This window comes from Hemitrygon akajei, chromosome 27 (assembly GCF_048418815.1).
Source record: "Hemitrygon akajei chromosome 27, sHemAka1.3, whole genome shotgun sequence".
Lineage (NCBI taxonomy): Eukaryota > Metazoa > Chordata > Chondrichthyes > Myliobatiformes > Dasyatidae > Hemitrygon > Hemitrygon akajei.
Window position 1 is genome coordinate 31,979,214 of NC_133150.1, and position 16,097 is coordinate 31,995,310.

Sequence of the window (16,097 nt, forward strand, 5' to 3'; positions counted from 1 at the left end):
TGCAGTGGCAGAATGGGAAGATACTTTTTCAGGACATGCCAGTACCTGTAGGGGAAAGAGAATGATGTTTTATGATGTACGTGGACATAATGAAACCTGATTTTTCTTACAGATACTGATCTCACCAATGCATAATACTCCCACATATATGTAGCTTGCTATTACAGTGGAAGAACAGGAATGGAGATAAAGCTATCCCAGTATCACGTCTGAACGCATTCAAGCAGTGCTTTATAATGTAGAAATAGGAGAGAAGGATCTGAATAACTTGGGCATAAAGAAACAAGCTAAGGTTGGACAAGCAAAGTTCATTTAGGAGGAAAGGAGGAGATATTCATTTATAGGTGCTCCATTTGGACATTATCTGTGTTGTATACAAATACATCTGAACCAAAGAGTGGACCACCAGGTAAACAGCTGATAAAACAACAGTGACACCGGCTTCAGTGTACAGTTGTTATAGTGATTCCCCCCTCTCCAGAATTACCTGTTCTGAAATTTAATAAGCGTGAGCATGTTAGCTAAAAGGCTCCCTAAACCAGCCAAACTATTTGATAGCAGAACTTACTGCTTCTTTATCTCTACAGTTCTTTCATGCTTATCCCCTCCCCCTCCCCCCTTTATCTTTCCTCTGATTGGTTTGCCACCTGGCGCCTCTAGGCCCTACCCCCTCCCCTATCTCTATTACTGGGCTTCGGCCCTCTCTTCCCCCTATTCCTGATGAAGGGTCTCGGCCCGAAACGTTGGCTACTCTTTTCTCACGGATGCTGCCTGACCTGCTGAGTTCTTCCAGCGTTGTGTACGTATTTGATAGGTATAGTTCTGAACTTGACCTAAACTACATTTTTCTTGATTTTCATAAGTCTGGATTCCCCCGTAGTCTAAAAACTACAACCAGTTCTCTCTTTGAACACTCTGACCACATGTCCCTCTCTCATCCGATGCTTGCGGACAAAGTCAACCGATTGTCTTGAGCAACATTCAGCCCATAAAACAATGATAGATTGGAAACAGGTCCTCCAGTGACCTTTTGTTGGAAAGTGGAAGTTAATGAGGAAGAACAGGGCTGAGTGGCACTACATAGCATTTTCATAGAGCCAGCACAGTGGTTTGACCAGTTTCCTTCATGTGACTTAGTTTCTGATGTTTGCCGTGAGCCATATAAATGTCATCCTTGTTAAATATTTTATTAATGCAAATATCTTTTTTTTAATCAAGGGCCCACTCCTCACCCACCTCCTTTTGCAAATCTTGATTTACTCATTGCCTCTAACTTCCAACTCCTAAGTTTAAATGGCATTTGATATCCTAATGAAAGTAACTATCAAAGTCCTAACTGACTGTAAAAGTTGCCCCCAGGTATCCTTGATTTTTTTTTTAGAAACAAACCTGCTGGAGGAATTCAGTGGGTACACGTCTGTGTTAAGAAATGGAGATCTAGCATTTTGGGTTGAGATCTATTATTGGACTGAAAGATTAGAGAGGACAGTATAAAGGTTTGAACAGAACAGCATCTCACATTCTGTCGGGGTACTCTGCAGTCTGGCAGCATAAACTTCAAGTTCTTCATTTTCAGATTATCTGCTTCTCTATCCCTTTCTCTTCTTCTTTACAAATCAGCCCCCGCCTTTCATTTCCTTCCTCCTCCCCCACCTACTGATTGTGCACATCACCTACACACACCACCCACTGGGTCTCTTCCTCCAAAACGCTTCCATCTGTCCATTATGCCACGTTTATTTGGTTCTTCCTCACCTTTCACTCTTATGAGATTCCATAACCTAGTTCCTTAGTGATAGTCTTTAGATACCACTTGTCAGCCTCTGTTGCTATCTCCACCCTTTTCTCCCCAATCTGACCCCTCATCTGCCAATCAACCTGTTCTCAACTTGTTTCACAATGCTTGCTCCACTCCTCATTCTAATCTCTTTCTATAAGCTATCCCTCCCTCCATTCTTCCAGTCCAGATGATGGGTCACAATCTGAAATATCAACTGTCCATTTCCCTCCAGACATTGTTTGACCCAATGAGTTCCTTCAGAGGATTGTTTTTGCTCCAGCCTCTGTACTTTATATTCTATGTCCTTTCTTTTATCCTTATTCTCTGAATTTCAACTACATATTAAATGCGAGTTTTGATATTGTATGTGTTGTTTTCAGTTGATGGATCAAGTCCATACTTAATCTCACATTTATATGCATATACACAGGAGGCTAATAACATATAGTAGGAACCCTACAGCCAGTTATCATCTCACATGCATATACAAATCTAATGAAGAATTAACCAACAGATGTGGACTCTGCACTTGGTAGTTAACAGCAACAAAAATTCAGTCACACAAATTGCATTGAATTTTCAAAAAACTTAACAGTGCAGATGCCGCAGGGATAGTGGTTTTTCATATATGCGCGCACAGCGGTGTCACAGGCACTCCGCCATGACTCTATTGCAGCCTCGCCTGCCATGGGCTGGATATCACTGCTTTCTTTCCTCATGTGATCATATTTGAAGGAGATTTGATTCTTTGGGTCTGCAAATCTTCCATTACCCAGATCGCCATGCTCTGTAATCAGGACCTATAATACAAAATCCCACACTTTAATACTTGTAACGTTTAAGGATAAATACATGCATTTGTATTTACATCCACCAATTATAAATAACATATCTTTATACCACCCCTGTTAAAAATCAATATTTTCAATCAGTATATATATCCATGGCCTCTGCTAAGGCACTGCATTTTAGCATAGGGTAAAGTACAGCAGAATGTATGTAGGCCTCCGTTAGTCTCGCTAGACCATGGATTTGTGCCTAGAAAGCCTGGGCAAGGGTTTTTTTATGGAAGACTAGCAGTTGCCTGCAAGTCTCCCCTCTCCAAGCCACTGATGTTGTCCAAGGGAAGGGCATTAGGACCCATACAGCTTGGCACCAGTGTCATCGCAATGTGTGGTTAAGTGCCTTGCTCAAGGACACGGAACCTCAGCCAAGGCTCGAACTAGCGACCTTCAGATTACTAGACGAACACCTTAACCACTTGACCACGCGCCAACACAGCAGAATATATGAAATAGAAAGAGGAGTCACCCATCTGGCACATCAAGCCTGGTTGATCCGGCTGTGAACTCAGTTCCACCTACCTGCCTTTTCCCAATATCCCCTAATTCCCCCGAGATGCAAAAATCAACCTAACTATGTCTTAAATATACTTAATAAGGCTGTCTCTACAGCTTCCCTGGGCAGAGAATTCCATTTTTACTCCTCTCTGGGAAAAGCAGCTTTTCTTCATCGCCATCCTTTATCCAATGCCTGCTCCAGGCTTCATGCCTGTGCACTTTCATTCTGAATGCTATTGCTTACTTTTATTGTTTGCATGATGTGTTTTTCCCCCTCTCTCCACATTGGGTGTATGATGGTGTTCTTTTGAAAAGAAGGGAGCTTTGGGGTTCTGACATTTCAGGTATTCATTCTTCGGGTTTTTTTCTCTATTTTGTGGATGTCTGAGAAGAGTAATTTCAGGTTGTATACTGTACATATTCTCTGATATTAAACTGAACCCTTGAACCAAACTTTCTGTCTGCCCATCTGCACCATTATACAAGACCCAATGAAAGCTTGAGGAATAATACTTAATCTTCTATCTAGGGACACTGCACCTTCTGAAACAGATATCAAATTCTCTGAATCTTGGCATTTCACTCTTTCTTTCTACCTGTTTCAGAACTGAGCATTTCTGTCAACATAATGTTGGTATTTTTTCCTTTATTCTACTCATGGAGTCTGGCCTACTGGGAACATCCCACCGCCCCACCATCTTCACTACATTGCAGACAAAGCAGCTTAGTGCGCTGGTAAGTGCTCCCACTAAGTAATTTGAACTCACCCAGCAATACTCCCTTTTTTAAAAAAAATATTTTTCCTACATCATCTCTCTTACTGAAAAGTGACTTGAAAATACCCTTTCTCAGTTCTGATAAAATGCCTATGTCTAAAATGTTAACCATTTCTTGTTCCAGACGATGCCAATATTGTTCAGCATTTCCAGCATTTTCTGATCTTAATGTATAAATATATAATTATCACTCTTCTGTCTACAGATTGGATATTCACAGAATTTCACTGAAACTGGTATATTGCCAACATACTTAGTTGTCATTATTCTTGATGCACCACCTATCCTGTGGTACAATTTCATCAACACCAACTGTTTTCTGCTACCATGTTTTCTCCATCAAAGCAAACTGTCCATTTAGTCACCATTATTTTTTTACAAACCTCCCCCCACCCCCGGCCCCCCAGCCCCTCTCCAACAGTTATCAAGTTACCTGCTCCTCGTAGCCTTCTAGTTTCACAGGAGTGAACTGGTCCAGGTTATACCGGGCAAAGGCACTGTGAGAAGAAAAGGCAGTTCATTTTTTTATTTTAGAGATTCAGCACAGTAACAGACCCTTCCAGTCCAACGAGCCTACGCTGCCCAATTACACCCATGTGACCAATTAACTTACTAACCCATACATCTTTGTAATGTGGGAGGAAACCAGAGAACCTGAAGGAAACCCAGAAGGTCACAGGGAGAACATACAAACTGCTTACCAATAGTGGCAGAATTGAACCCAAGTTGCTGGCACTCTGATAGCATCAATGCTAACTGCTACATTGCTAATGACAACCTGCCTTTCATAGTTATGTTTTACATTGATAATTATCCTGGATGCATGACTATTTTAAGCAGAATGTTGATCGATATTTTCTAACATTCACAGTGATTAACTATTCTTCGAACTACAAAGAGATACACCACAGAAAGAGACCCTTCAGCCCACTGAATCCAATCTGATTATCAAAAATCAGACTTAAGTTTATTATCACTGGCGTGTGTCCTGAAATTTGTTAACTTAGCAGCAGCAGAATAATGCAATATCTAATAATATATAAAAAGATCAATTACAGTAAGTATATGTAAAATAGTTACATTAAAATAGTGCAAAATAGTTTGTGGTTTCAATGTCCATTTAGGAATTGTATGGTAGAAGAGAAGAAGCCGTTTCTGAATCGCTGAGTGTGAGCCTTCAAGCTTCTGTACCTCCTTCCCAATGGTAATGAAAAGAAGGCATGTCCTAGGTGATGGGAGTCCTTAATGATGGACACCACCTTTCTGAGGCACTGCTGCTTGAAGATGTCTTGGATACTACAGAGGCTATTACCCAAGACAGGGCTGACCGATTTTACAACTTCCTGTTAACCTTTTGGTCCAGTGCAGTAGCGTACTCCCCCTCACAACCGCTCCCCCATATCAGATAGTGATGTAGCCTGTCAGAATGCTCTCCACAGTACATTTACACATATTTGAGTGTTTTAGGTGAGAAACTAAATCTCATCAAACTCCTAATGAAATATAGCTGCTGTCTTGCCTTCTTTATAGCTGCATCGATATGTTGGGACCAGGTTAGATCCTCAGAGATCTTCACACCCAGGAACCTGAGACTGCTCACTCTCTCCACTTCTGATCCCTCTATGACGATTGATTCACATCCCCTTGCCTTACTCTTCCCAAAGTCCATGATCAGCTCTCTCATCTTACTGACATTGAATGCAAGGCTGTTGCCATGATACCACTCAACTAGCGAGTTTACCTCGCTCCTGTACCCCCTCTCATCACCATCTGAGATTCTGCCAACAATGGTTGTAGCATCAGCAAATATATAGAAGGCATTTGCTGTAACTAGCCACACAGTCATGAATATAGAGGGACAAGAATAGTGCACCAAGCACACACCTGAGGTGCGCCAGTGTTGATTGCTAATGAGGAGATATTATCACCAAATGCACAGATTGTGGTCTTCCAGTTAGGAAGTCAAGGATCCAATTGCACAGGGAGCTATAGAGGCCCAGGTTCTGTAGCTTATAAATTAGGAGTGTGGGAATGTTAAATGCTGAGCTATAGTCAACGAATGGCATCCTGACATAAGTGTTTGTATTGTCCAGGTGATCTAAGGGCATGTGCAGAGCCATTGAGATTGAGTCTGCCGTAGACCTATTGCAACAATTGTTAAGTTGTAGTGGGAGTACACCATCCATTTACAGTAGTAAGAAACACAAGTAGTATCAGGAGTAGGCCATTTGGCCCATCAAGCCTGCTCTGCCATTCAATATGATCACGGTTGATCTGGTCTTGGACTCAACTCTGCCTACCTGGCATTTACTGCTTCTTCGGTAATTAATCATTCCTTATTCTTGTTCTCCTTACATTCCTTGAAATAGAGTGTTGGTAACTGTATGATAAAGCATTTTGGTAAAAGGAACAATAGTGCAAACTATCTAAATGGGGGAGAAGGTTCAAACATCAGAGATACAGAGGAACTTGGGAGTCTTTGTGCAAGACTTCCAGAAGATTAATTTAGCTAGGTCTGGGGTAAAGAAGGCAAATACAATGTTAGCCTTTATTTCAAGGGGAATAGAATATAAAAGCAATGAGACAATGCTGAGCCTTTATAAGACACTAGTCAAGCCGCACTTGGAGTACTGTCAACAGTTTTGGTCCCCATGTCTTAGAAAGGATGTGTTGTCATTGGAGAGAGTCCAGAGGAGGTTCAGGAGGATGATTCTGGGAATGAAGGGGTTAATGCATGAGGAAAGTTTGGCAGATTTGGGCCTGTACTCACTGGAATTCAGAAGAATGTGAGGGGGATCTCATGGAAACCTACCAAATGTTGAAAGGACTAGATAGGGTGGATGTTTCCTATGGTGGGGGCATCCAGAACTTGAGGGCAGAGCCTCAAAATTGAGTGGCAACCCTTTAGTATAGAGTTAAGCAGGAATATTTTTAGCCAGAGTAGTGAATCTGTGGAATGCTCTGCCACAGACTGCAGTGGAGGCCAAGTCCAGAGGTATATTTAAGGTGGAAGCTGATAGTTTCCTGATCGGTCAGGGCATTAAAGGATATGGCGAGAAGGAAGGTGTATGGGCTTGAGTCAGATCCAAGATCAGCCATGATGGAATGGCGGAGCAGACTCAACGGGCTGAATGGCCTAATTCTGCTCCCATGTCTTACAGTCTTATCAACTGTCCCCAGATTCTATCATTCACCTACACACCGGAGCAATTTACTGTGAACAATTAACCTACCCATCCACAAAGGTTCAGGCTGTAAGAGGAAACTGGATCCTAAGGAGAAACTCACACAGCTACAGAAACATGTAGGCTCCCTGACAAGCAGTGCCGAGGTCTAGACTGAACCCAGGCCCCTGGAGCTGTGAGGCAGCAGCTCTGTTAACTGGGCCACTGTGTTTAAGAGACATTAACATTCCTCTAACCCTTCAAGGTCAAATAAGCTAATGATAACTGAAGCGCAAATGCATGTTTGTGATGGAGATGGGGGTTGGGTGAGATAACAACAATGGTTAATTTCACTCTTGCACTCAGTGGCCACTTTATTAGCTACCCTTATACACTTGCTCATTAATGTAGGACTTGGAAGTTCTTGTGCAGGATTTCCCAAAGGGTAATTTGCAGGTTGTGTCAGTGGTAAGGAAGGCAAATGTAATGTTAGCATTCATTTCAAGAGGACAAGAATATAAAATCAAGAAAGCAATACTGAGGCTATATATAGCACTGGTGGGGCCTCACTTAAGAGTATTGAGAGCAGTTTTGGGCCCCTTTTCTAAGAAAGGATGTGCTGACCTTGGAAAGGGTTCATAGGAAGTTCACAAAAATGATTCTGAGATTGAAAGGCTTGTTATATGAAAAGCGTCTGATAGCTCTGGGCCTGTATTCACTGCAATTCAGAAGAGTGAGTGGTGACCTCATTAATCTATCGAATGTTGGAAGGGCCTCAATGTGAAAAGGATGTTTCCTTCGATGGGCAAGTCTAGGACCAGAGGACACAGTCTCAGAATAGAGGGATGGTTTTTTAGAATGGCGATGAAGAGGAACTTCTTTAGCCAGATGATGGTGAATCTGTGGAATTTGTTGCCATAGGTGGCTGTGGAGGCCAAATCACTGGGTATATTTAAGGCAGAGGTTAATAGATTCTTGATTAGTCAGGACGTGAAGGGATAGGGAAAGAAGGCAGGAGACTGGGGCTGAGAGGGAAAATGGATCAGCCATGATGAAAAGGTGGAGCAGACCCACTTGGCCAAATGGCCTAATTCTCCTCCTATATCTCATGGTCTTATATCTAATCAGCTAATCATGTGGCAACACTCAATGCATCAAAGCATGCAGACATGGTCACGAGGTTTGGCTGGTGTTCAGACCAAAAGCAGAATGGGGTTAGAAACATGATCTTAGTGACTTTGACCAGGAAATGATTGTTGGTGCCAGACATTGTGGCCTGAGGATCTCAAAAACTGCTGATCTCCTTGGATTTTCATGCACAATAGTTTATAGACGATGGTGCGAGAAACAAGAAACATTTAGTGAGTGACAGTTCTGTGGGTGGAAATGTCTTCTGAATGAGAGAGGCCAGAGGAGTATGGCCAGACTGCTTCAAGCTGATCTCAAGGTGACAGTAACTCAAAATCTACGCATTATAACAATGGTGTACAGAAGAACTGCTTGAACAGACAACACGGTGACCTTGAAGTGGATGGGCTACAACAACAGAAGACAATGAACATACACAGTGGCCACTGGTTGTACATCCCTCATTATATAATTTGTTGGGACTATCAGTGAGGAATCTGCTCTGACAAAAATTGAGGCATCAATCAAGATTATTTTTGTTAAACAAGAAGTAGACAATTTAACCACACTTTCCTCAGGATTATTTTTTCATATTTCTGGTACAAATCTTGCCTTCTTTTTAAAAAAAAACACAAACTGACAGCAGGGTTAGCAATGCAGACATTCAAGAAATGACAATAATAAATCTGTGAGCAGTTTTGGTTATAACAATTGTCTGAGCACAAACACTGATAAGGATGAAGGTATGGAGAATGTTTTGAGTTATAACTTTTACAAACATTCGACAGCCAGGGCTGCCTGTTTCCCACTGGGTGTAAACTATTTTGTATTTGACACTTATTTAGTCTATTCTCCCTGTCAAAGTTGAAGGAAAAAGTACTGTTGTCATCCTCTTCCCGTCTCTAACTTCTCTAAGAGCAGCCACTCTTTGTGGGGATCTAATTCAAATCATTACTACATTTGAACCTAATAAATAAATGCAGAATTAATTACCCGGTACATGACTTAGCTCCTTACGCTTGATCCACCACTCAGTATGATTATGGCAAACACTCAGCAACCACACAAAATGCTGGAGGAACTCAGCAGACCAGGTAGCATCTATGGAAAAGAGTATAGTTTCTGGCCAAGACCCTTCACCAGGACTGCTTCTCCAGAACACTATTACTTTCTTATCTCTTGTTATTCTCCTTGCTAATCAGGAAGGAGGTACAGAAGCCTGAAAGCACACACTCAGCGATTCAGGAACAGCTTCTTCCCCTCTGCCATCCGATTTCTAAATGGATATTGAACCCATGAATACTACCTCACTACATTTTTATTTCTGCTTTTTGCACTTATTTTAACTACTTAATAGACACACACACACATATATATATAGATACAGACACACACAGCTGTCCCCTGCTTTACAAATGTTCACTTTACACCACTTCACTTTTACAAAAGACCTACATTAGTAACCTGTTTTCACATTACAAAGAGGACTTTCGCTTTTACAGAAATTTTCCCCATATAAATTAATGGTTCTTCGCTTTACGCCATTTCGGCTTAAGAAAGATTTCATAGGAACGCTCTACCTATGTGGGAGTGGGGGTAACACCTGTTTATACTGTTATGAATGTACCACAGCTCTGAGGGGCTGAAGGGTGCGGGGGTAGCCCCCTCCTTTGTGAGAATCGCAAGATCACTATTGAGTCAATTCAGGAGACACAGGAAATGAGAGAAAGACATGCAGAATCCACAAAAGGGTTAGAATGTGTCCTGGCCTCCGAAAGGCGGACCCATTGATACCGGCTATTGTCTCTTGGAGACGGACTTGTGTATTGCATCCTGGACGATGCAATCAAAGCCCCAGGCAATGAACCAAGGAGGAGGTTGGTGGAGGGATTGCATCATCCCAACCTGATTGACACCTGAGACCCTGTGAGTCAGGATAAAAAGAGGGTCTGTGGGAACAGCCCCTCAGACGCACCAGAAGAAATGCTAGCAATCCCGTAATAGCGAAAGCCAGTGGAAGGCCACGTGCGTCCGCTTCCATTTGCCCGGAATCGGTGACCTTTGCCACAGAAAAATGGTTTTTAGCTAACAACGGGGAACTCAACTCTCAATGACTCTCGAAGGATTGACATCATAAACAGAATGGGCAAGTTTTAACCCGTCTCTCTCTCTCTCCAACAATTGCCACACAGGGTCCCCAACGGCTGCAGCCTGTATGAACTGAACAAACTATATATTTCCATCGGACAATTCATTATCCCCTAGACAACGATACAGCTTATTTCTTATTGATTATTATTATACCCGCGCTTTTAGATTTAGTATTGACGACGTATATTATCTGTATGTTTGCATTGATATTATTTTTGTGTATTTCTATCAATAAATACTGTTAAAAATAGTACCATCAGACTTCAATGGACCTCTCTATCTTTGCTGGTAAGTGACCCAGTTACGGGGTACGTAACAATTGGGGTTCTCGTCTCGAGATTTGATACCAAATTGGGGAGCCAGTGAATCGGGCTTGTAAGTCCAAACTTGGATCTGGTTACGCGGGTAGCCAGACGGGAAACCAGCAAAGATGGACGTGGGTGAATTTATAGAAAACCCGACTCTGGAGGCGCTAGAGGCGGCCACCAAATCAGACTTGATAAATTTGGCGAAGGGGTTAAACCTCGCAGAGGTGAGGTTGTCAATGAAAAAGCGGGAGATGCGAAGGGCAATAACTCAGTATTATATTGGGAAGAATGTGTTTACAGCTGAGGTATTGGAAAATATCCCTGAAAAGGTACCAGCTAGTGGGACGGCTCAGTTAGAGTTGGAGAAATTAAGGTTGGAACATGCAATTAAGTTAAAGCAGCTGGAAGCAGCTGAGAAGGAGAAAGAAAGAGCCGAGAGAGAGAGAGAGAGAGAGAGAAAGAAAGGGCCAAGAGAGAAAGGGAGCATGCGCTCCAGCTAAAGCAGTTAGAGGTGAAACGGGAGCAGGAAACAGCTGAGAAGGAGAGAGAAAGGGAGCATGCGCTCCAGCTAAAGGAGTTAGAGGTGAAACAGGAGCAGGAAAGAGCTGAGAAACAAAGAGAGCACAAAATTCAGTTAAAACAGCTGGAAGCAGCTGAAAAAGAGAAGGAAAGGGCCGAGAAGGAGAGGGAGGCAGAGAAACAGAGGAAACATGACTTGGAGATGGAGAAGTTAAGGCAAGAGCAACGAGTTCAGGGGTCAGACCAAGAGGAGCGGTTTAATGTTAGTCGGGAGTTGAGGTTAGTACCTCCGTTCGAGGAGACGGATGTTGATAGTTATTTCTTGCTTTTTGAAAAGGTGGCAGTGAATCAGAAGTGGCCCAGAGAACCACTGTGGCGTTGTTACAAAGTGTGTTAAAAGGGAAGGCACAGCGGGCATATACGGCGTTGTCCATGGAGGGGGAAGAGGAGGAGAGTTATGACAAAGTAAAGGCGGCCATTCTCCGGAGTTATGAGCTAGTACCTGAAGCGTATAGACAAAAGTTCAGAAATTTAAAGAAAGGGTGGAATCAGACGTATACCGAGTTTGCCTATGAGAAGGGTGTGCTCTTGGACCGTTGGTGCACCGCAGAAATAGTGGACGAGGAGTTGGCGTCTCAGGGAGTTAATTCTGATTGAGGAATTTAAAGGTTGTGTTTCGGAGGATATCCAGATGTATTTGAATGAGAAGCCGAATAAATCCATCTCAGAATTTGCTAGGTTCACAGATGAATATGCCCTAACCCACACGACAAAGTTTTCCTCGAATAAAAGTTCCCAGAGAGACCGTGGGAACGATTGAGAAAGCCCGCCAGCTGAGGCAGAGGTCCCACCGGGAGCTAGTGGTAAGATTGAGGGGGAAAGGCAAGACGGCCAGAGATTTCCGGGCTTGACCTGTTTTAATTGTGGAAAGGGGGGGCATATTGCATCTAGGTGCTTTGCTCTGAAGAAAGAGACAGGAAAAGGGAAAGCAGCAGTCCCTATCGGATGTGCCATGGTAATCAGTAAATCGACAAGAGAGCGAGAAGGGTCTGAGACTTGTATGTCAAACAGAACCGTGTCTGTGAGGGAGGGAGGCACCCCAGTTCCAGTACGGATCTGGAGAGACACGGGGGCGGAACTATCATTGATCAGCAGTAAGGTACTAGATTTTGGTTGCAATACGGGAACGGTAGCTGTGAAAGGCATAGGCAAAGGGACGGAAATGGTGCCCTTGCATAAGATCATTATGAATTGTGAGCTAGTCTCTGGACCAGTTGAAATGGGGGTGCAATCAGAATTCCTGAGAACTGATGCGGACGTCCTTCTGGGTAACGATTTAGCCGGTGGTAAGGTTTGGTCGGCAATGACGCTGACAAAACAGCCTGTGAGTGTTGAGGCTCCGCCCCTAGATTCCAAGATCTATCCCACATGCGCGGTCACTTGCAGCATATCGAGAAAGACAGCTGAGAACGAGAGCAGTTTAAATCTGGCCAGTATCGATTTGGCCGAGACATTTTTACCGACTCTGTACCACGAGGGTTTGGAGGGTGGTAAAACAGAGGGTAGTAAAGTGAAAGAGAGTAAGGGAGAGGAGATAGACCTTTTCTTAGTGAGGAATGAAGTGCTAGAGGCACAAAATGGAGATGAGAAACAGGTAAAGCTGTTAAAAGGTCCAGAGGTGGACATGGATGATCTGTCTGGTTTGGCAGAACTGTTTGAAGAAGTTGAAAATTCTAAAGGTGTTCCCGATAATCAAATGAGGGCAGTCCTAGATGAAAAGGATGCCCTTACCTTAAAGAAGTCTGCTGGGTTGGCAGATGAGGTTGTTGCAGCCCGCGGGGTTGAATTTTCTCCGGAAGGGAGTTGCCCAGAGAGCAGCTGGGAGAATCAGGGGAATTTGGAATTTGGACCGGGTATGGGTATTGAAAGCCTGGAAGAGGCAAATGTCCCGTTTGAGTGTGTCCAAGATGTGGATGCACGTGGTACTGAACCTAGTAATGGAGCTCAGAAAAAGTCTGAGGTATTTGATTCAGTTGAAAAAGAATGCAGTCCTTGTGGGTCAGATAGACTTGGTTCAGTGAAGAAAGGGTTAACCTTGGTAATAGTTGGAAGTGAGAGTTCCCAGGTGTTTGTGCTCGAAGGGGTGTTAAAAGTTAATGCGGAGATCAAACGTGGGGAGATGAATACTATCATTGAAGAAAACGGGAAATATGTAGTTCCCAAATCGAATGAAAAAAATTTTAAACCCGCGGATCACTTACAGGTTGAGTTGGAAGAAGACGGGGCCCCCCAGGCTATTGTTATTCCAGAGTGTGGTGTGAAATGGCAGAATTTGAAATGCTGCTTGAACAAAGAGTTCGAACTGAAAACTAATAGCCTGAAAGGTCCTGAAGAGAAAGCTAGCAACTTGCGTAAAATTAAAGAATTGGGTGGAAATTCAGAAGATGGTCTAAGTTTGGGACACAGTGTTGATAAAATAACTCCTATGAAAGAAGCGGGCAAAAGCCTATTTTGCCAGGTTACCCGAGCTCCCCACGTGGGAACTAACCGGAAAAGAGACGAGGGTTAATGGGGACGCCATTTTTAAATAGCAGAAACCGGTTTTAAGGGATTTCAACAAAGCCTGTGAATAATAAAAGACAAACCCCATGGAAGCCTGCCTGTTAAGTTTGAAAGCAACATAAAGATTAGTATTTGCATGGACTGTTGTAGTATACCCGTAAGCTAAGATCACAACTCTTTAGTTTTGTTGGCTAAAGAAAAATAAGACCTAAAAATAGGTGGTTATTCAATTGGAGTCTGAGGCTACAACACTTTAGTAGGGTACAAGATGTTAAGATATTAAAGGCAGTGACAATTGTAATCGGTAACCATCTAGATACTGAATTGAATGTATAACTGTATTACTCTGTAAAAGAAAAGCTTTTGTATTGTGTTAGATTCTAAAATCCTGTAAGACTCTGTACTACTTCGTTTTCACCGCTGGTGAAAACGCTTTGAAGAAAGGGGGTGTTATGAATGTACCACAGCTCTGAGGGGCCGAAGGGTGCGGGGGTAGCCCCCTCCTTTGTGAGAATCGCAAGATCACTATTGAGTCAATTCAGGAGACACAGGAAATGAGAGAAAGACATGCAGAATCCACAAAAGGGTTAGAATGTGTCCTGGCCTCCGAAAGGCGGACCCATTGATACCGGCTATTGTCTCTTGGAGACAGACTTGTGTATTGCATCCTGGACGATGCAATCAAAGCCCCAGGCAATGAACCAAGGAGGAGGTTGGTGGAGGGATTGCATCATCCCCAACCTGATTGACACCTGAGACCCTGTGAGTCAGGATAAAAAGAGGGTCTGTGGGAACAGCCCCTCAGACACACCAGAAGAAACGCTAGCAATCCCGTAATAGCGAAAGCCGGTGGAAGGCCACGTGCGTCCGCTTCCATTTGCCCGGAATCGGTGACCTTTGCCACGGAAAAACAGTTTTTAGCTAACAACGGGGAACTCAACTCTCAACGACTCTCGAAGGATTGACATCATAAACAGAATGGGCAAGTTTTAACCCGTCTCTCTCTCTCTCCAACAATTGCCACACAGGGTCCCCAACGGTTGCAGCCTGTATGAACTGAACGAACTATATATTTCCATCGGACAATTCATTATCCCCTAGACAACGATACAGCTTATTTCTTATTGATTATTATTATACCCGCGCTTTTAGATTTAGTATTGACGACGTATATTATCTGTGTGTTTGCATTGACATTATTTTTGTGTATTTCTATCAATAAATACTGTTAAAAATAGTACCATCAGACTTCAACGGACCTCTCTATCTTTGCTGGTAAGTGACCCAGTTACGAGGTACGTAACAATACACACACATATACACAATTAGATTTATATAGAGATAGAGATATTTATACTTACTGTAATTCAGTTTTTTTTCCTGTTTATCATGTATTCCATTGTACTGCTGCCACAAATTTAACAAAGTTTCAAGACATTTGCCGATGATATTAACCCCAATACTGATCCAAAAACATCCTGCTTTACAACCTTTTCCACCAAATTGGACATCTTCACATTTCTTAGCAGACGATATTTCACCTGCCATTCATCTATATCCCTCCAATGCAGGGGTTCCCAACCTTTCTCATGTCAGGTTGGGAACCCCAGCTCTAAAGGCTCCCTGCATCCTGCTACCTAGCTCTACATCACCAGCAAACTTGAAATATTACAACTGGTCCCCTCATCAAAATTCTTCATTAAGCATTGATCACTGCAGTGCTTACTCAAAGACTTAAATGCTTTAGAAAAATTCACGATGAGTTTTTTAAGGCAATGGCATTTAAGAGGTGCAATGACAAGAATACAAGTGGAGCTATAAGAGAAAAAAGGGACAGAGCAACTACTGCAATGTAGTTAAAATGTCATTATAGCTCCTATCAACTTTTCTCGCTGGCAATCTCATGTCCATATTTATGGTAAAGACTGCCTGTTAAAGCATTACATTGTAATTATATCCTTTAATTTGTGATGGAATTACTATTGCTCAATTTTATTTCTCCCAGCTCTGGAAAAAATTCAAGATTTTTTTTTACCCTGGAACCAACTCCAGTTCTCTGCTTGGTTATGCATCAAACAAGGGAAGCATGCAACTCAAAACTGGAGATTAATTTATACTGCACAATCAACTGAAATGACTCCTACATAAAAGCAGACTTGAATTGAAATATTGTGACGAGCAACGAACTCCTCTTTTGCAAAGGTTTCCACTGAGACACAAAGCTTTTCCCAAATCAAAATAATGCAAAGCAAACCTCCTGACATAAATTGTACATACAGCATAGAACTTAAATGGGGTTTTTATTCACAACTATCTATACTCCTCCAAGAGGACCACATCGTAGGGCTTGGAGGCTTGTGTGCTGAAGT

The 16,097-nt window shown here is 42.7% G+C and overlaps 1 protein-coding gene across 1 annotated transcript in view; it reads right to left on the bottom strand.

The window, feature by feature from the left end:
- capza1b (capping actin protein of muscle Z-line subunit alpha 1b) overlaps positions 1 to 16,097 on the bottom strand; it is a 65,165-nt gene that overhangs the window by 16,836 nt on the left and 32,232 nt on the right. Inside the window, exons 4-5 of the mRNA XM_073030577.1 lie at positions 4,330 to 4,393; positions 2,374 to 2,580 (exon numbers count right to left, since the gene is read on the bottom strand). Coding sequence (XP_072886678.1) covers positions 2,374 to 2,580; positions 4,330 to 4,393 — 271 coding nt within the window. The remainder of the gene's footprint in view (positions 1 to 2,373; positions 2,581 to 4,329; positions 4,394 to 16,097) is intronic.